The sequence below is a fragment of the Culex quinquefasciatus genome, chromosome 3 (assembly GCF_015732765.1).
Source record: "Culex quinquefasciatus strain JHB chromosome 3, VPISU_Cqui_1.0_pri_paternal, whole genome shotgun sequence".
Lineage (NCBI taxonomy): Eukaryota > Metazoa > Arthropoda > Insecta > Diptera > Culicidae > Culex > Culex quinquefasciatus.
This window is the reverse complement of record NC_051863.1, coordinates 81,114,076-81,138,647: the sequence shown is the minus strand read 5'-3', so window position 1 is coordinate 81,138,647 and position 24,572 is coordinate 81,114,076. Positions and strand designations below refer to the sequence as shown.

Sequence of the window (24,572 nt, the reverse complement as noted above, 5' to 3'; positions counted from 1 at the left end):
TAAATAGGATTATTTAAATACTCTCTAAGCGTCATGTTTTTCTCTAGAAAAATAAGTTAAGTAAAAGTAAAGTAAAGTAAATAAACGGAAAAAAAGTTTCTAGGTTACAAGTTTCATACGTTATGGAAACAGAAATCAAAAAATATCTTCAGTTTTAGAGGCATTTTGAGAAGAAAGTTTTGTAAGTAAATTTGGATTTATTTGCTTAACCTCAAATTTGAAAATATTTTTTTCAAAGCTAATAAATTTAAATATTAAATTGTTACTTTTGAATGAATAACTAAAAACAACCTGAACTTAATGATCTATTTGTACATTAAAATTCAATTTGCTCACTTTCAGGCTGACATTTGTAAAAAGCATAGTGACAGGCACCTTGTTTTTAAATGACAATTTTAAACGAAACATTTTTTTTTAAGACGTACATGGACATCACGCCATGGCTGAAGGAGATTATTAATGCAAATCAATGTATCTAAACCATTTCTTCGTGGAAAGGACGCTTAAGATGTCCTTTTCAAATATCTGTGACATGGAAATTATTTAACCCTGGAATTTTTTGATTTATTTTAATTTTAAAATGTTATATACTTTAAAAAGGAAGCGCACGATACTTCGCGAATCTTCACCTAAAACGAAGCTTTATGAATGATCTTGCGCCTCCATCAAAATATATGAAAAAAACTTAAAATATAATAAAAAACAAATATCCACAAGCAAAATATTTTCTAAATTACAAATATTTCATTTATTTAAGGCACATTGATATGCAATAATTATCACCTTCCGTCATATTGGAGTTAGACAAACAGTATGAGACAGTATCGATGCCCATCTGCTCCCAACGAGAAAGTTAAGAACACATAAATTTGAAATTGAACGAAAAATCAAAGTCACTCGAGGCGGGGTTCGATCCTCCGTCCTTTGGATTGGTAAGCAAAAATGCTAACCACTAGACCATGACGACTTGGTGAGCGTGGACTGGAATTAGGAATACTGTTACAGAGAGCGAATTGTGGCGCTATAACCACGACAAATAGCGACCAGGGCATTCGTGGAAATACAATGTCGTCCCATTCCAGAGGGTCCCGGAGTACCAAATCTTCTTAGCATGGTGCTCCCAACGAATACTACCAAATCTCGGAGCGTATGATGGTGTGTCCTCACGCTTCTTCCTTCCCTGTCGATTCAGAATTGTGTTGTTGTTCGAACACTCAGTGTTCAAATTCAACCCAATTACGAATCATCTCTGCGATACGGCTTTACGCAATAGGCCTGGCCGCTTTAACGCTTGTGATGTTTCAATGCATTCCGATGCAATGGCGTACTACAAATGTTAATAAATGACAAGAAGTGTGCTAGGCGTCATCTAACCTAAGGCACTCTCCAGGATCCCTTCGAAAGATTGCCTGTGCTAGGGTCTGATTAGATTAGATTAGTTTCAATTATTTTTAATGCAACACTTTGATTTTCTTGTACTCAGTTATAAACAAAATGCGCATGTTGAGTTCCAAGTAAGAGATTGTTATTATCGTTGATTATTTGTTACAAAAGTTAAACTGTCAGTGACTTTTTTCGATTTGCAAAAGCAGTGATTACTATTTATAATCTTTTTATTGCGCAATTCTCACTAACTTGAACTTCGCACTAAATTATTGCTATCGATCGCACTATTGCGACTTGTCAAGCTGGCTTGGGAAATTTTAATTTTCTCAAAAAATGATCAAAGCGAGCCGATGTTGCTCACCTGTCAATCGCAATTTTAAAGTGCGAATGTCCAGTTTGGTGGAAACTGCGACTGGAAATGTAAATAAACAACTGCTGGTTGCCTAGTTTTTAGAAATTGTGTTGTCAAAAGTGCGAGATAAAAGTGCGGGCCAAATCCAAGTTACAGTGCAAGGATCAATATGTACCTCGTAATTTTTTCCTCAAAAATTATTTAACTTAAAACTTCCAAGACATATGCTATCGGGGTTAAAGATGACTGTGTGTGTACTTTTTTCAGATATAAATGGATGAAATTTGGTCAAATTTGAATTGAAAAGGCACATAAATATAGACAAAAGGAAGCATTCAAGAATTAATAAATCAATTAAAAATATAAGATGTTTGGTAGATTAAGCTGTTCTTAAGGAAATACTGAACAATTAAAAAACATATTTTTTTGTTAAATTTAAGATAGCTCCGGCTCCGACTCCGACTCCGGGTTATCAGAAATCTTCGGCTCCGACTCCGACTCCGACTCCAGCTCTTAAAATTTAGCCGACTCCGGCTCCGACTCCGACTCCAGCTGTTCGAGTTTTGACGACTCCGACTCCGACTCCGACTCCAGGTCCCCAAAAAGACCCGACTCCACCGACTCCGGCTCCGACTCCGACTCCGACTCCACAGCCCTGGAAAAAACATTTGTGTTTGAGAAATGAATCATGAAAAAATGTTATGATTATGCATAACTAGACTGTTATGATTCAAGCTTAAGGTATTACGATTTGTAAATTGAATTAGAGTTTTGTTTAATATATAAATTATAGTTTTTAATATGGTAAAGAACTATATTTAAATTCTTGAACATAAATAATTGTCCGAAAAAATAACACTGGAACGTACAAAATGCTGTGCCAAAATTCTCAATACGTTGATGTTGTTTATTTTATTATCGTGAATTTTACCTAGTTCTCCAAATGAATCCAACGTAAAATGCCATTCACTGAGAAACTGTTTTATTCTGTTGCAACTTTTTCAGAGCATTCATCTAAATGTATTCTGAATTTTCGTAGAGTCAATTATTAAATTGACCTTATACCTCCACAATTTTTGCGCGTGACAAGTTGAAACAATCATTTTTTTTTTTCAAAAAAACATTTATCTGGAACGTACGGGTCGACATCTTCAATTTTTGTTATGTAAAATTTCCTGATATTGTAAGACATATCCCCTCTGGTCCAGACACGGTCAAAACGAAATTTTAAGATTTGTTCGGCTTTTTAAAACGTTTGGTTGGTTTTTCGGATCTCAGATTATTTTTCCTTGAAAGATAAATTAATCACCTTTTATTTGCGTCTAAGATAGCAAACAACGATTTGAATGGTACAGAGTTAAAAAAGTGATTTTTGCAAAAAAAAATGAGGAAAATACCCGTTTTTGGGACCACCCTAGTACAATGTAGGTCACCCTAACGGCCAAACAAAAAAAATCTGGTCTAACTATTTTGGCCAGTGAATTCCCAAAAAAAAATATGACCGAAGGAAGAACTATTTTCGGTTTATGTCCTTTTCAAATGGAATTGCTGTATAATACGCATACTTTAAATTTTCTATTTTTTTTTGTTATGTTTAAGAGAACTAAAAAGTACATATAGTACATGACGGTGCAAAATCAGGCTGAGAAGCGATGCTTGACCTGCCCGACATTTGAAAGAACTTTCTATCATTTCCGAAAACGAAATTTGATCGCTCTCATATAGCGCCTATCACGATCGTCATTGCTTGGCGACGGTCGGGGAACGTAAACACAAAGACAACATGCTCTTTCTTTTTCTCTCGTTTTTTATCACACTCTTTCTTGCGTTTGCTGTGTGGTGACAGAAGTCATTTGAATGCGATGTTGGGAGCGATAGCGATTTTGTAGAACTAAATGAGCATCTTTCGGGATTTTCGGCAGAAAATTTAAATTTTAATCTAAAATTTTCATTGTTTTATAAAATTTTGCCCAATCTGCAAAGATTTTGCTTAAATTGATTTTGACATTGAACCTTGAACACGTGATTTTTCATAAAAAAGTCAAAATCTTACACAAGGATTTTGCTTAAATTTCGGCCAATTTTTGCATGCTGAACTGTCCACCAAATTTTTGTTCTTTTTTTTTGACTGTTTGTGTGCAAACAACCAAACGGGACCACGTGGCCTCTTCTTTTAAATTGAGTTGTTTCCATGTATTTTTAGTTTTACAATCTATACATGCAAATAATTTGCATAGGCCGAGCTTCGGTGACCCATTTCTACACCCAAAGGAAAAATATATCTCAAAATCTGCAACTATGGATTTTCTGCAGAAAATGTTACATTTTATAACATTTTTTGCAGCAAGCCCGTAGATCATTTTTGCCCGCGTGTAAAAATTTCAGCGGTCTGCAGTTCTCACCAATACATATAATTCTGGCCCGTCCCCGAGCAACACTCCAAAGAGAAGCATATGTTGGTGTTCTTTCACTCACGGTTCATCAAGCGTCCATGGCGCGGTGGTATCGTGTCGGATCAATAACCAAGAAGTTGGTGGTTTATTCCTCGTTCTGCTAAGTGTTTTTTTTTGTGAAATACAACCAAAAAGCCGTCGGTAATGTCGATAATTGTCGGTAACGGGCAAAAATGTCATACTCCTGCATCGCAAAAAAAGCATGAGGACAGCTTTCATGCAGATTCTGATATACTTTCATGCCACCATGCATCACAATCATAAGACTGCCAGTTGGGTGTACACATGCTAGCCGTGCACGAGATACCTCAGCTTGAATCGACAAGCTCCGCCCTAAAGAACGTTTGCATCGATCGGATTCAAACGTTATTTTTATTAATGTTAGAACTTCAGACTCCTTGTCAAATGAGCAAAGACCCATCGCTTATATAGTTAGTACACCCAAAACTAGGCAGCGTTCGTCCGAGAGAACTGTGGCCTCGACTCGAGAGAATAGTGGTACCATTCACGGAAACAGAGAACACAGTTCGAGAGAGGTGAGAGAATTATTCCCTCTAGGTTCATTTGCAAAAAAAGTTCATCCGTCAAAACAAAAAAAACAAAAGTGCCGACTACGGAGTCAAACCAGAGACCTTTGACAGACTAACCCAATGACTTAACTGCCTCTGCCGTCACAGCTTGGTAACAAAGGAGTGGTCAGATGTGGATGTTTCGATTTTGGCACTGAGCCTTCAATGAACTTTAAGGGAACGATCCTCTCGACTCTGAATTTTGGGTGTAGTAAGTCGTGAAGGATTCATGTTCAGAGTTTCAAATATTTCTATAGGGGAATGGCGTTGTCATTTTTAGACCACGTTTTCCACTTTTCCTCCAACGAAACCGACTACTTTATCGACTTCATTTTGCTGGGCGCTTTAGCACCTCAAAAAAACCAGATGGCAGCACGATGTAACGCCATCTCCCTATTTCCTTATCTTTCTCGTTGGGAGCAGATGGAAATCGAACCGATGGACCATTCGCTTACAAAGCGAACACCATAACCAGTCAGCCAAGGATGCATGTTGAGAAATGCTGTTTTAAGGAATTTTCCCATACATTTTTGCGGACTAGTGGACCATCTCCATACCTTTCTTTTCATGCCTCTCAAGCAGTGATGCTGTGGGGATAATTTGACCAAGCGCACATAATAAATATTCCAACATGCCACAAAAAGCCTAAAGATTCATTTTCTACCCTTCAAGTTTATTATGATAAATCACATAAATTTTCCATCATAATTCGTTGAAAGAAATCACGCCTTCGAAACAGTCCGCACCACGGCGCGCCAAGCTGGTAACCCGGCGCCGAATCCGCGGCTATACGACATTTTTCTTCCTGTTAATTTGCTTGGTTCCATCTGCCTGTCAGGGGAAATAAAGCTTGAAAGTGGATGAGGCGCGAGGTCACGCCGTATCATTCTTCCCCGAAGCAGCAGCAGCAGCAGTCACCACTTCCAGAGCTGGTTAGACTGATTCAGAAATGCGAAGGAACTAAGCTCCGTCGTCGTCGAAGAATCTGTGAGACATTTTTCAAAATGCACTACCGCATTTTCAAATTCAGAATCATTTTCCGAGAGACAAAAAAAAACAGAAATGTTGCCAAACTTCAACACAGCCTAAGCCCCCACGATTTGCCGGATCCTAATGAATATAAAATTCTGCTTTCGTGGGTGGCACTTCCGGCCGGGTGGCCTCCCCGGCATGAAGACGTCAAGGACGATAATTCTTCGAATGAATTAGGAGACTTATTGTAAATTGCTACCGTGTGATGCTCCAAATTACGTCCCGATAGGCCCATTTGTTATAAGTACACACTGTGTGCATGTGAGTGAGTGTATGAGGGTGGAAAATTCTTCACACACAAACACACATCTTTTTCGTCGCTCTCTTTGGGATGAAAAATGGCGCGTGTGTGAATGCATCAGCATAAATTTATTCTTCACAGTTACAGGCAAGGTTCCGGAGGAAGTTAAATCTTGGCGAAGCGATGAATGTTTTGATGTAATGTTCCCTTCTTTGTCGTATGCATGGATTTGAGACAAAAGTGTGCGAACTTTATGTGTGATACGTTTTATTATTAAGGCGTGCCTTCTTATGTAAAAAGGTTTACGCTCTCATCTGGATGGCATCGTTTTACGGTCGGTGCCATCCGGTTCATCCTTCATCTCTGGAGTGCCAACCAGAATTCGTTTAATGTGACACGTTCATCAATATACACTGCTGGCTGATGACAATGGAATTTAACACTTGGTACGCTTTTTTATGGGTCTATTATCCGTAATTATGTTCTGTGCCACGCTCATCTTAATGAAAACTCAGACTAACCAAGCCATTGTGACCAAGCGAGCGAATAATACTAATGACAAAGGTAATGAACGCGAGACGTGAGTCTTCAAGTTTCTTAAAGGTTGAACAAAGGTAGCAAGTAAACTTTTTATATATTTTTTTTGTTGAAAATCGATTTATACCAAATTATTTGACCATGCATGTAATGTAAATTCATATTTGTTTAAAATTCTGACTGATTTCCTTAAAATCCAATTAAAAACATAAAAACTGTAACAATATCAGTTGAAAATGAGTAATTACGCATGATTATGTGTTCATGTGGGGCAATTATCCTGGTGAATACCACGTTGTAATAGCATATCAGTTACTTCTGGAAACGTTCTGTGATATATGAGCCCCTAACCATAGATTAGAGCTTTCCTGCTCAGTGTTGGTAAATCACTCAACTTTCAACACACTTACGTGTCACAATCGTATGTTGAACCCGGCTGTGTCAGTTATTTACCCTTTTGCTGTATCATCTCTCGGTAAGTTACGTCCAGTGGGAGCATTTACGGACCCAAAACATCATCATTCGACTCGTTGAGCAAACTGTCGGTCGCACATCACCACGATGCCAACGTACGAACGAGTTCAGATCCCTCGTGTCATGTGTTTTCCAAACTTTTAATGACCTTTCGCCCCGTTGTTCAATATTTGTTTTCGCATACTTCCGATGGCGTGGTTCCGGCTCCTTTGCCTCAACCATCGTCCTCGCTGCGTGATTGAGGGTGGATCCATTGGGTCCCCTCGTGAAAAAAAAACTTCCAGCAACTCGGGATAGAGTTTTTTATGTTTCAATTTATGTTTGCTAAACACGCGCACGCTGCCAGGCGAAAACCCGCGCAAAAAGTGTTCGCGTTGTACCGTTGGCTGGGTTGAATCATACCGGATTTTTCTCGCATTCTATACGTCAGAAGGAACTTTCTGAACGATTTGGTACCTTCGGCAAAGCTGTACTCTGAAATAAAAAAAGTACAAAATTCCTATACTCAAGGAATTTTGCCTCCTTTCCTTATTTAGTAATTGGGGTTTTTAAATTACTAAATAAGGAAAGGAGGCAATATTCCTAGGATATAGAAATTTGGTACTTTTTTTTTAATTTAAGTGTAGGTATGGACTTTTCACGAAACAAGGTGCCTAGAAAAAAACCCAAGGATTTTTTGATTGACTTTATAAAACTTAAAGTTGAATTCCCACCTTTTTTAATAATCGATATTTTAATTTTAAGGAGACATAAAGGCAACTTTTTCGTTGGAGTTTAGGATTGTGCAAAATCTGGTTCTATAGATAAAAAAAAATATCATATTATTCGTTCTACAGCATTGCGTTGGCGTTCTCGCTTGCGAGATTCCTACTCAAAACTAGGTGTTCGAAGGCTTGATTGCAAATCTCTTTTTAAACCTTCGCTTCCATCCAACGAAACGCGTGATCAGACAAATCTCGTATTGAAAAGTGCCACCGGGACCGTCTGGAATCGAACCCAGGCCAACTGGGTGAAAGGCAACCACGCAACCAAGGCCATTGGGTGGCCAAGTTTAAAAAAAGTGACCTTCTCCAAATATTTTTTGGTATTTTTTTCTCGAAAGTAAACATTCTAACTAAGAAAAATCCAAATTTTCAAATCTCTAAGTTTGTTCATTACGGAGATACGAAAGCTGAAAGTCAAAAAATGGAGTAAAAAACTGGCGTTTTTCGTAAAAAAGGCTGATTGTTTAATTTTAACATAGCTCAGCCATTTTAAATATTTTATTCGGACAATTATACATCGTTGGAAAGGTAATGAGATAAGCTTTGAAACTATTAATAGATAAAATGTTGTTTCCAAACCAAAAACTGAAGTTTTCATCGAATAACTGGAGCATTTTTTTGAGAAAACTTTTTTTTTGTGTTTGTTAATCGAGTACTTTTTTTGCTAACCGATGCTAAACATGAAACTAAGATCACTTGAAAGATTGGATCATAATCTAACATTGCTGAAATTTCCAGCCTGCGATTTTTTGCGTTTTCGGAGATATGCCATTTTAAACATTTACGTTTTATCAAAATTTGCTGCAATCTACGCCCGTTTGTTTTACTATGCGCTATGCGCCCGTTTATTTTACTTGCTTTGCTACCTACTTCGTGGGCATCGTCGCTTCAAAAATCAGTACCTGGTTTCAAGAAGTAAAGTAGTAAAAAAGTAAAGAAGTTTCTCAAGCGAAACTGGAGAATGGAGAATCTCAGTTTGACCACGGACGAACGGACATGACACCAGCATTTTGATTCTGAAGCTGGTCTTCTTTTTCCTCTTCTTATTATTTTTCCTCGGCTTGCCTTCAGAACGCGAGCGCAAATGTCAAAACAAAATTTGACAGTTTGCTCCACTTGACGGTTTGCTTTCTGAGTTTCGTCGTCGATTTGCGTGTTGCGTTGCGTGTTCGTCCGTGGTCGTAGCAAATTCAAATAAAATGGGACGGAAGTGCGAGGTTTCGACGTGTTCCAACAATGAAGCGAAACGGAATGGAGCTTCATTCATAAAATTTCCACTGGATCCTGCCATTTCTCAGCAGTGGGTGGAGTTTTGCGACTCAGAAGAGCTATCACACACCTACAGAGCGCAGGGAGGTCGTGCCTTGATCAACCGCAAAATCTGCTCGGTTCATTTTGCGGAAGAAGATTTCCGGAATCGGGGTCGACCAGACCGAGGGCTTCGATTCGGGACCGTTCCGAAAATTGTAGGCTGTTCATTTCTTCCCTCCCATGTGGCTCAGGCTGAAACAAGCCGTTTTGTGGGAGAAGATTTACGGCATCTTGGACCGGGCCAAGGGTAAGATTTGCTTTTTAATTTAGAAGATTTTTTTTTTCTTAAATTTATGCTTGCAGACTTCAGTTTGGAACCGTTCCGCGGATGTTGGTGGACGATGAAACAAGCCATTTTGCGCAAGAGGAAATCCGGCTTCATGGACCGGACCAAGGGTATGATTTGCTTTGTCATGTAAGCACTTTTTTTCTAAATAAATATGATTTGCAGTCTTCAGTTTGGAACCGTACCGCGCATGTTGGTGGACGATCATACAGGAACTAACCTAGACCTGCTTCCTACGTTCGTTGATGAGGAGTGGCTGGAATCCGATGACGAGATGAACGATGACCCCATTAGCCAAGTTGCCCTTGGACATGCGAGCAAGTTGAACGATGACCTTGGTGGCCCATGTGACCAGGAGGACAAAGAAAAGTGGACCGGCAACTCTAACAGTACGATCACTCCAGATGGCGAGGACGTGTTTAACGGCAACCCGCTTGGTTCAGCAGAACCGTCTGTTTTCGTCCACGTTTGGTTGAACTCCGAGGAGCAGTTGGAACCTGGCAGCTCGTACATAATCACTCTCGATGAAAATATAGCTGAATATGATCAACCCCCTACGCCTATTTCAATCAACGGATGGCTGGAAGCCAAAACTGATACGTGCGCCCCGGAAGCCTTTGGTGCAGTGAAAAGTGAACCCTCGATCGTGCTAGAAGGCGCGGATGAGACAAGCGAATATCCAGAGTACTCGTACGCCCTGGACGCCAAGTGGGGATCGAGCAAAGAAATCAGCAGTGCGAGCATCCCTGAGGCCGAAAGCGGGTTGAACTCCGGCGGCGTGTCAACCGTTCATCGCGCGGACATGCGGACGTGCGAGTCAAGTGAAGGACTGAGCAGTGCGAGCATCCCTGAGGCCGAAGGCGGGCTGTACTCCGGCGGCGTGTCAACCGTTCTTCGCGCGGACATGCGAACTTGCGGGTCAAGTGAAGGACTCAGCAGTGCGAGCATCCCTGAGGCCGAAGGCGGGCTGAACTCCGGCGGCGTGTCAACCGTTCATCGCGCGGACATGCGGACGTGCGTGTCAAGTGAAGGACTCAGCAGTGCGAGCATCCCTGAGGCCGAAGGCGGGCTGAACTCCGGCGGCGTTTCAACCGTTCATCGCGCGGACATGCGGACGTGCGTGTCAAGTGAAGGACTCAGCAGTGCGAGCATCCCTGAGGCCGAAGGCGGGCTGAACTCCAGCTGCTTGTTGCAAGCTGATGGCGGATCAAGCGGAAACCAGATTGCTGAAAGCAGTAACGGGTCGAATAGTGAACACGACATCGTTATGGTCGAGATTTTGGATCAGTCAGAACCTTCTGGAGCGGATTCTAACAACGCTCAAAAAAGAAGAGAACAGCATTTGGAAGAAAAAATCGCGAAATTGCAACACAAGCTCAAAATGGAGAAGCAACGAAACAAAAGAAAATCGATTACCATCAAACGTGTCAACGATAACAGCAGGAAAATCAGCGCCACTCTCAAAAGTGTCCGACAGGAAAGGGAAAAGGATCGTCAGCTGATAAATAAACTTAAACAAAATCGAGTGTTGCTCGAAAGCCTCAACAACCAGGACCTCGCACCAAAAAGTCGAAAATTCTCGGCTGCAACACGAAAGTTTACCTTGTCGATGTTTTTGTGCGGCCCTAAGGTGTACCGCATGGTGAAATCGTCGAAGGTACTGACACTTCCCTCGACCCGGACTTTAAAACGATGGACCAAATCTGTAAAAATCGCTCCTGGACTGAATCGAACGATCCTGAAAACATTGGGAGCCAAAGTTGCTGATTTCACGCAGAAGGAGCGAGTTGTGACGATTTGTATTGACGGGATGAAGATTAAATCTTCCTTGACGTATTCGGCAAAGCTGGACCGCTTCACGGGCTTTCCCGATGATGGCATAAAACGAAAAATCGAAAAGAATCGCGTTTCGAAGCTTGCCACGGAAGCCGTCACCGTTATGATCACAGGTGTTGGTCGAAAATTTAAACAGGTAAGCTACTTTCAGTATTTCAAGGAATTATTTTTATTTATTTATTTTTTAATGCAGGCAGTCGGCTACTTCTTCGCCCACAACTCGTTCAGCAGCGAAGAACAGGCCCAGATTGTTTCCGAGACGGTACGATCACTTCGCCAGATTGGATTAGACCCAAAGGTGTTGGCGATGGACCAGTTTTCGGTAAATACGAAAATGGCGAAGGAAATGGGTGCTTCAATCGCCAATCCCACAATCAAAGTCGACGACAAACCGTTGTACATTTTATGGGATTCTCCACACCTGACGAAAAGTGCTCGGAACATGCTTAAGAAGCAAAATGCAGTTTTCAAGGACGGAATAGCAGCTTTCGAGGACATTGAGAAAATGTTTGAATTAGATTCACAGTCAACCCCACGCTTAGCTCCACGCGTAACGGAAAAGCACGTAAGGCTGCCTCCGTTCACATCAATGAACGTGGCCATGGCGGCCCAAGTGTTAAGCGGCACAGCAGCAGCTACTATAGAACTGTTCGTGGAGACTGGAGAGCTACCTCCCGCCGCCCTCGACACCGCAGAGTTCATGAAGTTCCACAATACGTTATTTGACACTTACAACAGCAAGCGGGATGATTGTCCAGGAAAGGTACTGTAAAATGACCTTCATAATCTGGGACGAATAGGAGAAAGCGGGGAAAATAAGTATACACTCAAACCCCGATGCTAAGACACCATTTGTTGTCAAACGAACTGGGTCACTTTTTAGTTTGACACTTATTTAGTTTGTACCCCGTCAAACTAAAAAGTGACGAACTGTAACATTTTACACAGCGACCGAGCACACTATCAAAACAAACGTTTGGTAGTGTGTGAAAACTCCGTGTAAAAAACGGTGACAAACATTTGACAACAGTTGGTGTCAAACCATCGGGATTTGAGTGTACTTGTAATATACATAGAGTTTAGAGTTTTTTAATTTCATCTTAGTTTTATAGAGACTTTTATTATTCCCCTTAGTTTTATTTTTCCCTGTCCACGGAATGTTGTTGAAATCATTAATTCAAATTTCTATTTAATGTTTAGCCGTTCAAAGGTGCGATCTGTCAAGATTCTGTTCACTGGCAATTTTTGGAAGAAGCGAAGTGTGCCCTAGAATCAACGTTTTACACAAAGAAGGATTGCAGAGATTTGGCAAAGGTAGTTTTATTTAATATTATTCGATTAGGAAATAATATATAAATATAATTATTTACAGGCACAAACTGAAGCGAAGGATTTAACGATAGTGCAACGAAAGCCGCATTACTTAAGAGGGTTTATAAGCAACATAAATGCGCTTAAACTTCTGTGGAACGAACTCCACAACGATTATGGATTTGAGTCGTTGCGTACGAACCGTTTGCAAACAGACAATCTTGAGAATTTTTTTTCTCAGTTACGTCGACGATGCGGCTCAAACGACCGGCCTGATGGGGATAAGTTTGGATCAGCTTTTAAGTACGCTATAATCGACTCGAGTTTAAAGATCACAAACGGTAACTGCAAGCCCGATTCCGCAATGCCACTTTTGGATGATGATGATCTAAATTTCATTATCGATGATGAAATTCCAAAAGTTACGCATCAGTACAAGTTTTCGCCGTTGGACTTGACCACGCCCATGGAAGTTTCGATTAAAGACCTTAATAGTCTTATGTACATCTCTGGGGCATCTATCCGGAAGCTTCATCACAAAAAGTGCATAAAAAATTTGCAACTCAATGACGACAAAATGGCAGAAGATGAAGCATTTTTGTTCTGCAAGCTGAAAACGAAAATTTCCGGACGCGAGCATAACCTGCCCAATTCGAAACTGTACGCATTGAGCTTGCTGTGCTTCACTGCCTTTAAACAGAAATTTCACAAGTTTTTGTACCAGAATCGCGACGGAGTTAAGGGAAGACTGAAGGAGTACATCGACTATAAATCGTTTTGCGATGGTTTGTGCAAACGTTGTTTCAATTTGCTAGTCGATAAAATCTTTAACACACTTTTTCAAGCCTTTTTAAAGCAAGTTAAGATTGAAGAGAATTATAAGCAGTCTAAGCGAAACGGAAAGGCTGCCCGAATGTGCCTTCCGCTGTAAGATTACCTTAAGTTAAGCTTAATCATCATATTTGTTGAGCAAATAATAAAAATGTTGGAAAATCTAAACTAAAATGCGTTTTATTTCAACAAATCAAACCTCATGAAAACGCCTACAAGAACAGATTCACGTGACGGAACAAACGTTCGGCAACCTTGCGCCCCCTCTTCATCTTGGTAGTCAATTCTTTAATTCACGCTCCACTCTCCACTGTCAATCCACCTCTGCGAGACAATCTAGACTCGTTTCGGAACTAATTAAAAACATGATGCTGCATCGTGACCTTAAAATGATGAAATATTCAAATATTCAAGAAAATTGTTAAACAAAATAAACTAAACTTACTAAATTTAACATAAACTTTGCACATCCTGCTTGTTTTGTTTACTTTTATATTTATGATTTGCTCCAGATAGTATTGTTGATATCAATCCAAAATGTAGAACTAACGTTCACCGCAAAAAGAACTGCGCGCAATGTGAAGCTATTGGTAGCGGATAATGAACAGACATTTTTCAATCACCGCAGCATGACAACATTTTGACGGAAAGTGGAATAACATCAAAACAAATATAGTACGCCAACGTGTGCACAGACAGCGCTAGTGTTTCATCGCGGTTTTAACGTATTTTTATTCGGCTGAAATTTGAATTTTGCCTCAGAAAAATGAGTCAAATTTGTTCGTGGTGTCATGTCCGTTCGTCCGTGGTTTGACTCCGAAAAAAGTATTCAGCAAAATATTGACTTAGCATGATGAATTTCTGCAATCAATCCATGAAACTGATCCACATTTAAGTTCTATGTTGGTTAGTACAAAACGTCATAAAAAGTACCTTTAACAAATCCTGAAGCCGTCAGAAACTCTATAATCAAATGAATTTTCATGGACAAGAACATTAGGATTAGTAAGAAAATGTTTTGTATTGTATCGTTTTACTTCATAATTAATATTTATAATAAAATTAATTTTTCTGTTATTTGATTTAACAATTAAAAATTTCGCAATTTATGCTCGTAAGGGTCAAGTTATATGGCATGGACTCACAAAATAAACACACAGCAGTAAATGATAAATATTTGACTTAAAATGAATTTATTACGCTTAACAAAATTTTGTTAGAGGGGAGGAGGGGAGGGAGGGGGGTGAAAGAAAGTGGGGGGAGGGGTTGTGTCCTTGAAGTGGAAATGTATTAGCTTATCCATAATTTAATAATATAAACTTGCAATACAATATATACGCAATTCTGTTGAACTTGCAAATGTATGAAAAGACTATTTATTATAAACAATCAACTATCGAAAAACATGAAAACTCATAAAAATCGACGTATATCATTTCAATACCATACAATTACCCAAATTTGTATGAAAAAACATTTAAAAAGCAAAAAAATAATTTGGCCGCCTGTGTGTATGGAGATGGCCCATAGTGCACGCTTAGCACTATTATAGATTATAGATTGTAGGAATAAATTAAAAAATAAAGATTTTTGAAAAAAAAACAATTTTGTTGATTTTTTTCTTCAAAAGTCAGGTTTTAGATAATAGAAAATTTGAAAAAAATTCATAATGCATGTGTACAGGTACACCCAAATGGTAGTCGCATCATTTTGCTACAAATCTGCATCTAAGTTTACCACATTGGTGCCCAATCTTTTGGCCCTGCGGGTCAGATCTGATTTTTCTTAAGCAGTGGCGGGCCGGAAATAACGTTTGATGAAAGTTGAAAAAGTGAGCTTTTTTCATAAAATTACTTGTCTTAAGGTCTTTTAAGATAACTTTAAAAACTGTTTTTATTTGATTTTTTTTTTCGTTCAAAAATGTATTGTTATTGTTTTTTTTTTCAACTGCAATTCAATAACTTTGAAATCATTGGTCGTTGCAAAGTTTTTTTAAGTTCAATTTTTCCAACACAACAATATATAACAAAAATCAATGAGGCATGATAAAATTTATTGAATCAAAATTTGGATTCAAATCTTCTTTGCAAAAAAAATCGTGTGCATTTACTCAAATATATTTCAAAATATTTGAAAATGATTGTAAACATACACATCATTTTAAAAGTGTACTTATATTTTCAATTCGTTACTCTTCAAATTTCTTTAAACTATTGCAGTTTATATAAAAAAAAGTTTTTGCTACCTGTTTTTTTTGACTCATTTTTATTCAAATAAAACTTTATCACTAAAAAGTTGTTCTGAAAAAAAACATTATTTTTTGCTTTTCATTTATTAAAAAAACAAGTGAATCAAAGATGGAAAAAATCCATTAATTTATATACAGTAAAAACTGCAAGAAATTGAAATTTAGTGTCTATAATTATAGATAGATTATATAGATTATAATCTATATATAGATATATAGATATATATAGATATATAGATTATAATCTATATATTAAATCAAATCCAATGTAATTGAAACATAAAGAGTGATTGAGCTTGTTACAAAAACATTTAAATAAGATTCCAAGGCAAAATTCAACAAGAATCTTTAAAACTCGATTTATCTTTCTCATCCTATTTCTATTATCGGCCTATCAGCACTTTGATCATGAATTACAGCTTTAATAAAGTGCGTTTGACTGTTCCAAAGTAATAAATAGCTCAAATGAGCAAGCAACTCTGCATTGTTGATATATCTGAAAATGTTGATTTATTAGCGGAAAATGGCAAAATGGATGAAAATTGGGCGAACGGCTTAGTGTGATTAAAATGGGTGTATTTCCCCTACATGTGATGTTGAGTCTATACGAGCTTCATTTTATGAGAATTAAGCTCTTTAGCCTTACCAGTGAGATAGTTTATTTAATTTAATTAGATTTTTATTATTTTTTATTACCTTGCCAAATTTCACAAGATCATTCGACTCGAATAAAGAAAACCTTTTTGGTGCCCTTTGCAAGATTGACACATACTTTGAAGGCAAATTTACACTAAAAAACTAACATAATCCACCTATGTGGTTGATGCCTTCCTCACTTTTTACCAAAAATGAGTAATATGAGTGTTTGAGACACACATTTAAGCTTTTTTTAGTTCCAGAAAAAACACAGATATAACTTATATGGTGATAACTCGAGACAGGGTTGCCAGATCTTCAATGTCTTGGACTCATTGGAAAGGCCTTTCAATTACCTAACCAACGATGGGTCGGATGATGGATCCGGACATAGTTTACATACATTTAGGTGAGATCCGGCTTCAAAATGTACATAATTATCACTCAAGTGGTCATAACTCGAGACAGGGTTGCCAGATCTTCAATGTTTTGGACTCTTTGGAAAGGCCTCTCAATTGCCTAACCAACGATGGGTCGGATGATGGATCCGGACATAGTTTACGTACATTTAAGTGAGATCCGGCTTCAAAAAAGTACATAAATATCACTTAAGTGGTAATATCTTAAGACAGGGTTGCCAGATCTTCAATGTTTTGGACTCATTGGAAAGGCCTTAAATTGCATAACCAACGATGGGTCGGATGATGGATCCGGACATAGTTTACATACATTTAGGTGAGATCCGGCTTCAAAAAAGTACATAAATATCACTTAAGTGGTCATAACTCGAGACAGGGTTGCCAGATCTTCAATGATTTGGACTCATTGGAAAGGCCTTTCAATTACCTAACCAACAATGGGTCGGATGATGGATCCGGACATAGTTTACGTACATTTAAGTGAGATCCGGCTTCAAAAAAGTACATAAATATCACTTAAGTGGTAATATCTCAAGACAGGGTTGCCAGATCTTCAATGATTTGGACTCATTGGAAAGGCCTTTCGATTGCCAAACCATCGATGGGTCAGATTATGGTTCCGGACATAGTTTACATGCATTAAGGTGAGATCCGGCTTCAAAAAAGTACATAATTATCACTTAAGTGGTCATAACTCGAGACAGGGTTGCCAGATCTTCAATGTTTTGGACTCTTTGGAAAGGCCTCTCAATTGCCTAACTAACGATGGGTCGGATGATGGATCCGGACATCGTTTACGTGCATATAATTGAGATCCGGATAATTGCGAAAACACATTTTTAAACATACCTTTTGAACTACTTATCGAAACTTCAAACAATTCAATAGCGATAAATGGGACCTTAAACCAAGTCGAATGCAACTGGTTCGATCAAAATCGGTTCAGCCAGTGCTGAGAAAACTCAGTGAGAATTTTGGTCACATACATACATACACACACACACACACAGACATTTGTTCAGTTTTCGATTCTGAGTCGATATGTATACATGAAGGTGGGTCTAGGAGCTTTTAATAAAAAGTTCATTTTCTGAGCAGGATTATAGCCTTACCTCAGTGAGGAAGGCAAAAAAACAATGAAGTGAGTGCTTTCTGGAAATGAAAAATAAAAATGCATTCAACTCGTAGATATTAATCATATTTATGTACGACTCGTGAGTGACAATCAGACTTATCACAAAACCTTCAATCCAATTTGGCCAATCGAATAAAACGTTTTTTTTTTTTCGTTAAGCTGATTCCAATTATTTAATGCAGTGAATCTTGATGATAATGAGAAAAAGGTCAGTCCATTACGCCAATTAAAACGTCATTTTTAATGCCCAGATTAAGGCAGTGTACACCACCTACTCAGCGAGCAATTAATTTCCCAGCACTCTTCTCATAACAAGTCTATTTTTACCTCGGATTACGGTTCCGTTGTCGCGGAACTGTCTCTCTTCGATTCTTATCACACGAGGATTCTGTGATGAAGAGAGAAAAACTTCACCAGCACAAGACATACTGTACAGCACCTTCCACCTCCCCCCACCTCCTTCCACGACCTTGGAAAAGAAGGACTCGAGACGCAGTCCGTATAAAAGTTTTACGAACGCAAATAGTAATAATATCTTTCCTTGTCTGTTCTTTCGTATTTCCAGCAACTGCCATCGCCGCCACCGCCGCTCGGACCTGGCAACTTTGCGACGACTGACGACGGCGACGACGAGTTGAGGTGTTTATTCTAGCGGAAATGTCGCCTGGAGATGGTTTTATGAATTCATTCTCATAACGAGCGCAGCCTCCGGAAATGATAGAGCCGTTTCATTTTTTTACGATTCCGGCCCAAAGTGAAAAACCAGGAAGTGGGGGTGAAAAGGGGGACGGGGCACAGCTTTTTTTTTAATTTAATCATAATAATGCAAGTGGCAATGTGTTTTTAACGGTGCGTTAAAAGTGTGCGAGATAATTAATCATTATAAAATTCGACCGCAGATGCCTAGCCAGTTGAAGAAAAACCGTGTGTCGGGTGGAAAAGCAACCGCAAAGCCCAAATTGTAACGCAAGTTCGACAGCGTTCCGGATCGCATGAAAATTTGCAGAAACACGTAAAATTAATTTGCTCGCAGCTGTCTTCCCCATCAGCAACCTTCGTGGGGGAGGTTGTCCGACGGGTGGAAACGCAGAACAACATGTTTGCAGTCGCAAAGTGCAATCGTAATTGAAAAAAGTGACCAAATTAAATAATTGTATTGAATCGGGAAAAGAGAGTAAGAGAGAGAGAGAGTGTGTGTGTGTGTGTGTGAAAAAAGCCACCCACTTAATGAGGAAAAATCAGTGGAGCAGAACGGGAAAATCGGAGATCGCAGTAATGGAATTAATAAAAACCAAATCGATTCAGCATCATTTATTTTATTGGATAATCATATTCCTGTTGCTGACGACGTCACCGCTGTCCCTGCGGGCAAATCCGGAAACGCCGATTTTCAGGGTGGATCCTCTAGGTAAGCTTCACCAACTATCAATTTAAATGCACACATAAAAAATATGAGCGAGAGTTGGGCTACACCAGTTATGAAGTAGGCAGACAAATTCATGATATTTTTTTATAAATAAGGTACTGCTTCTTTTTTGCCACTACACAGTAAAAAAAAAATCATGGTAATATTACATCTGGTAAGGGGTACATCTTTTACGTCAGAAAAAAATGTGTAATTTTACCTCTGTAAATGTGTAGTTTTGCCACTTTTCTGGTGTAATGTCACTTTTTCAGTCTAAAATTAGGTAGAATTAGAACATGTAAGAAGTATTGAACATTCTAAATTTACACAGATTATTACTGTGTTTACAAACCTTTTGAGCCTTAAGATGATCTAAATGAGACTTATTTCAGGTTGCTCATCATTGCTACGGCTAGCCAAAATGTTATTTTTTATTAATTGTTTATTTACCACGAAGGTCGTGAGTCAGAAAAACAAATTCATTAAACATTTTTTGGAAAACATGTTTTTTTTCTCAGTTTCATGTTTTAAAACTTAAATTCAAGCTCATCACGATCTGTTTCCTGGAACAAACTTAACATGAAAATTCAGGAAGTCTGATACCATCCGGTACCATGAAAGAAGGGCTCTTTCCCAACATTTTGCGGTGTCCGTCGAAATGTTTAGTCGGGGATTCTAGAACACCTTTTTTCGAGGATTGTGTTTTAAATTTTTTGGATTTTTCTTCAGAAAAGTAGTTGAAATCCCATGGATTTATTTAAATTAAGTTTCCGGGTCTCGTGGCGCAGGGGTAGCGGCTTCGGCTGCCGATCCCGATGATGCTATGAGACGCGGGTTCGATTCCCGCCTTATCCACTGAGCTTCTATCGGATGGTGAAGTAAAACGTCGGTCCCGGTTTCTCCTGTCTCGTCAGAGGCGCTGGAGCAGAAATCCCACGTTAGAGGAAGGCCATGCCCCGGGGGGCGTAGTGCCAATAGTTTCGTTTCGTTTCCGAATCAAGTTTACCTGGTTTCTAGCTTTCATCGAAATAACCCCAAAAAACAAACTGTAATCCCCAATATGACCAAATAAAAATGTTTTCTTTGTACAATTTTTCATGACACTAAAGCAACAGATTTCCCGGATATAAATTTGTGTATAAACACAGCTAATATTAAAATTATTGAATATTAAAGTATTTCATTAAAAAGCTATTTATTAGCCAAAAGGTTCCCAAAAATATGTTTTCAATGTTCTGCTCAATTACGCCATGACATTTTAAAACATTTTTGAATCAATTAAATTGAACGTTCAGATCGCGAAATTAAATGGAAAATGTTTTTTTTTACAATTCGTCACCTGTGTGCTATCTTGTGACAACGACCATTTAGTACTTTTCGAGAAAATCGATTTTAAAGTTTGATGATAAATGTTTTCAAAACTCTGAATGGTAGAGCCAAACTTTTTGAAGTAATCGGCTCGTATACTACCGTTAAACAAACGCTCCAAGTTTCAACTAATTTGGTTACACCAGTTTAAAGATACAGTAAATTATGAAATAAAAAATCTGAAAAGCACGTGTCACTAGTGTGTTTCGAAAGTAAAATTGTACTACGTGTCACAAGTGTGCACAGAATTTCCATAAAAAACTAAAATAGGCCCAAATCAATAGTTTAACCGACTTAATCAGTATATTTTCAAAAACAAAAGATTGCATTGCCTTCAGAAAATGTGTATTAACATAAATTTGTGAAAAACAAGAAAAAATTTCCTCATTTTCCAACAACATGTATGACGTGTCACAAGTGTGCACGATCATTTTGATGATTGGTCTATGTCACAAGTGTGTATTGCGATATCCGGGAAACGTAAGCGAGTTTCCAAAATCAGGTTAAAGGGTGTTAAGTATAGCAAAACGTCATAATTAACTCATTTTCGACCAAAATGTTCTATGTCACAAGATAGCTCACAGCTGACGAATTGTTTAGATTTGCAGTCTTCAGAAGAGTTAGTTGGTAAAGTTTAGTTTTTGTATGACCTATAAGCTATTGCTTTTATAGGACATATTAAAAAAAACTATAGGTGTTTTTATTCCTTGTCAAGTCAATTTGGACTCAAAGGTCAAAAGTTATATTTAAGGTATAAAAGATGCAAATTTAAATCTTTAATATCTCTATAAAGCTCAGGCCAATTTTTAAGCGCCAGGTTCCATTCAAAAGAGTAAATCTTCCCCAAATTCAAAAAAAAATCTCAGGGGTGTTTTCTTTAAACTCTAGATATCTTCATTTGAAAATGTATTTTCACGGGAAAACTGTATGGGATCACCCTGACGAAATTTAAAATTGTTTCACTATTTGTTTTTCCATGCAATTGCTCACTGAACCCGAATCTGCCCTCAGAATTGACATTGAATGTCAACATATCGCACCCAAATATGACCAAAAATCTAAAAAAGTTGCATCTTTCCATTTGCAAATAACATTTTTTGATATTTGAAAATACTAGGCCAATAACATTTCATGTTATTTATAACAAGACTTGTTATTCGACGATATGATTTTTTTTTGTTATTGGATTGTAACATTTTTAGTTAATCTTCGAACAAATCTTTGTTATTATTTTTTGTTATTTTAACAACTAATCCGACAATCCCGACAGTTTCAGGTATTCTTCCATAACAAAAAATGTTATACCAAAGTTGTTTTGGCTGACAACCAATATCACACCAATAACAAATTTTGTTATGATAACATAAATTGTTATTAAACCCTTAAGCAAAAATTGATTTTTCAAGATGATTCCATAACACTTTCTGTTATTCTAACAATATTTGTTATTAAAATGACATGAATTTTGTTACTACCGTCTACCCGGGAAGTTGTGTTTATTCTTAACTTTTATTACTTCAGGTTGGGGACAAATGTTCAAGAGGCCCCACTCTCCGCTATCTATTATAGCATTGTGAATGCATTCCGCCCAATAAAGCGCATTATTTCATGGTTATCGAGACGAGGTCCCATTGTCGTCGGGTCGTGCCCGATCCATCGTTCTAGGCGATTACCGAGCGGTGATATTCTCATTGATCACGAAACGATAACGCAACGTAATCGCCGTCGTCATCGAGAAAGCGATACAGAATGGCCATCCCGATGCGAAATCTTGTGCCGTGCTGTGTCCACCGGGTCCGGTGCAGTTTGGTCGGGTCCGGTCGATGGATGATTAATGAAGTACGCCCAGCCATGGCAACGGTAGCCATCCATCATTCGCCGAGATTTAATCAAATAGTCATTAATTGCATCAACTTATGCGCGCGTCCCTCATGTCAACTGGTTCGACCTGATAGCCATAGCGAAAGGGATAAGTCATGGTTCACTGCTGAATAAAGGTTCTGAGGCGATTTATAGTACAAATTCCCGAGCAGACGGAAATAACTTGGGAAGGTCAGTTTTTGATATTGTGAGAAGATCGAAATATGTTATTGGGATGATCGGATTAGTTGTTAAAATAACAAAAATCAATAACAAAGATTTGTTCGAAGAATAACTTAAACTGTTATTATGTTGTTATTGCAATAACAAACCAATAACACAGAAGGAATCATGAAGGAATAACAAGATTTGTTATTTTGTGCGGAGAGGTGGAGCAGCATAATAACAAAAAATGTTATTGAACTGGTATGTCTCCATAACAAAAAAAGTTATTGTTTTGGTTTATTTGTAATTTGCAAATAAACCTGCAGTTGCCATAACTCCTCTCTACTAGTCAGGGCTGCAGAGTCGGGTACCTCCAAGCGACTTTGAATCCATTCTTTGAAGACAACTCCGACTCTGGATGCAGGATATAACGCCAACGACGACTTCAGCTCTCCAAAAATACCCGACATCACAGATTCCGACTCCAAGTAAAAGTTGCTGAAAATTTGCTGAATCCGATGCAGTCTCCGAGGTCTCACTTCAGCTCGAACTTTAACGTCAGCTCCGTCTTCCTGGATCTATGAAAATAATAACAGTTTTTGTTATTCACACTTCAAAAATTCTCAATAAATAAATCAATTCCGTTAGGGAATGTAACAAAATTAAAAAAAATTAACTCTCAAAAGTTAATTTTATCGGATTAATTTAAGCTTGAAACTTCATTTCATGGTGAAATAAATGACCCCGATGAAATTGGTCAAAATTATTTCATAGTTCCAGCCAATTTTAGTAAAATACCTTAGGGGGTATATCAAATAATTAAAAAATCAAGTTTCGAAATTTCAACTTTTTAAAATAATTTTAGCTTAAGGACCCCATTTCATGGCCAAAATAATGACCCCGACAAAATTGATCAATATTATTCCATAGTTCTAGCCAATTTTAGCAAAGTCCCTTAGGGGGTATATCAAATAATTAAAAAAAATTAACTTTCAAAATTTCAACTTTTTAGAATAATTTAAGGACCCCATTTAATGGCCAAAATAATGACCCTGACGAAATTGGTCAAAATTAACCCATAGTTCTAACCATTTTAAACAAAGTCCCTTAGGGGGTATATCAAATAATTAAAAAAATCAACTTTCAAAATTTCAACTTTTTAGAATATTTTTAGCTTAAAAATCCGATTTCATGGCCAAAAAAAAGACCCTGACGAAATTGGTCAAAATTATCCCATAGTTCTAACCATTTTAAACAAAGTCCCTTAGGGGGTATATCAAATAATTAAAAAAATCAACTTTCAAAATTTCAACTTTTAACAATAATTTTAGCTTAAGGACCCCATTTCATGGCCAAAATAATGACCCCGACGAAATTGGTCAATATTATTCCATAGTTCTAGCCAATTTTAGCAAAGTCCCTTAGGGGGTATATCAAATAATTAAGAAAAATCAACTTTTAAAATTTCAACTTTTTAGAATAATTTTAGCTTAAGAACCCCATTTCATGGCCAAAATAATGACCCTGACGAAATTGGTCAAAATTATCCCATAGTTCTAACCATTTTAAACAAAGTCCTTTAGAGGGTATATCAAATAATTAAAAAATCAACTTTCAAAGTTTCAACTTTTCGGAATAAATTTAGTTTAAGGACCCAATTTCATGGCCAAAATAATGATCCCGACGAAATTGGTCAAAATTATCCCATAGTTCTAGCCAATTTTAGCAAAGTCCCTTAGGGGGTATATCAAATAATTAAAAAAAATCAACTTTCAAAATTCCAACTTTTTAGAATAATTTTAGCTTAAGGACCCCATTTCATGGCCAAAATAATGACGCTGACGAAATTGGTCAAAATTATCCTATAGTTCTAACCATTTTAGACAAAGTCCTTTAGGGGGTATATCAAATAATTTAAAAAATCAACTTTCAAAATTTCAACTTATAAAAATA

General features: G+C 37.9%; 1 protein-coding gene and 1 long non-coding RNA gene across 2 annotated transcripts in view; one reads left to right on the top strand and one right to left on the bottom strand.

Annotated features, from left to right (window-relative positions):
- The window catches only part of LOC6043584 (protein eva-1), a 346,252-nt gene that overhangs the window by 63,586 nt on the left and 258,094 nt on the right, over positions 1-24,572 (top strand). Inside the window, exon 2 of the mRNA XM_038262923.1 lies at positions 18,387-19,229. Within this exon, the coding sequence (XP_038118851.1) occupies positions 19,049-19,229 (181 nt within the window). The 5' untranslated portion in view covers positions 18,387-19,048. The remainder of the gene's footprint in view (positions 1-18,386; positions 19,230-24,572) is intronic.
- LOC119769651 lies at positions 13,538-14,041 on the bottom strand. The gene is made up of 2 exons (XR_005278466.1): positions 13,829-14,041; positions 13,538-13,766 (listed from the first exon to the last, which is right to left on the bottom strand). It is a non-coding gene; the product is annotated as an uncharacterized LOC119769651 (long non-coding RNA).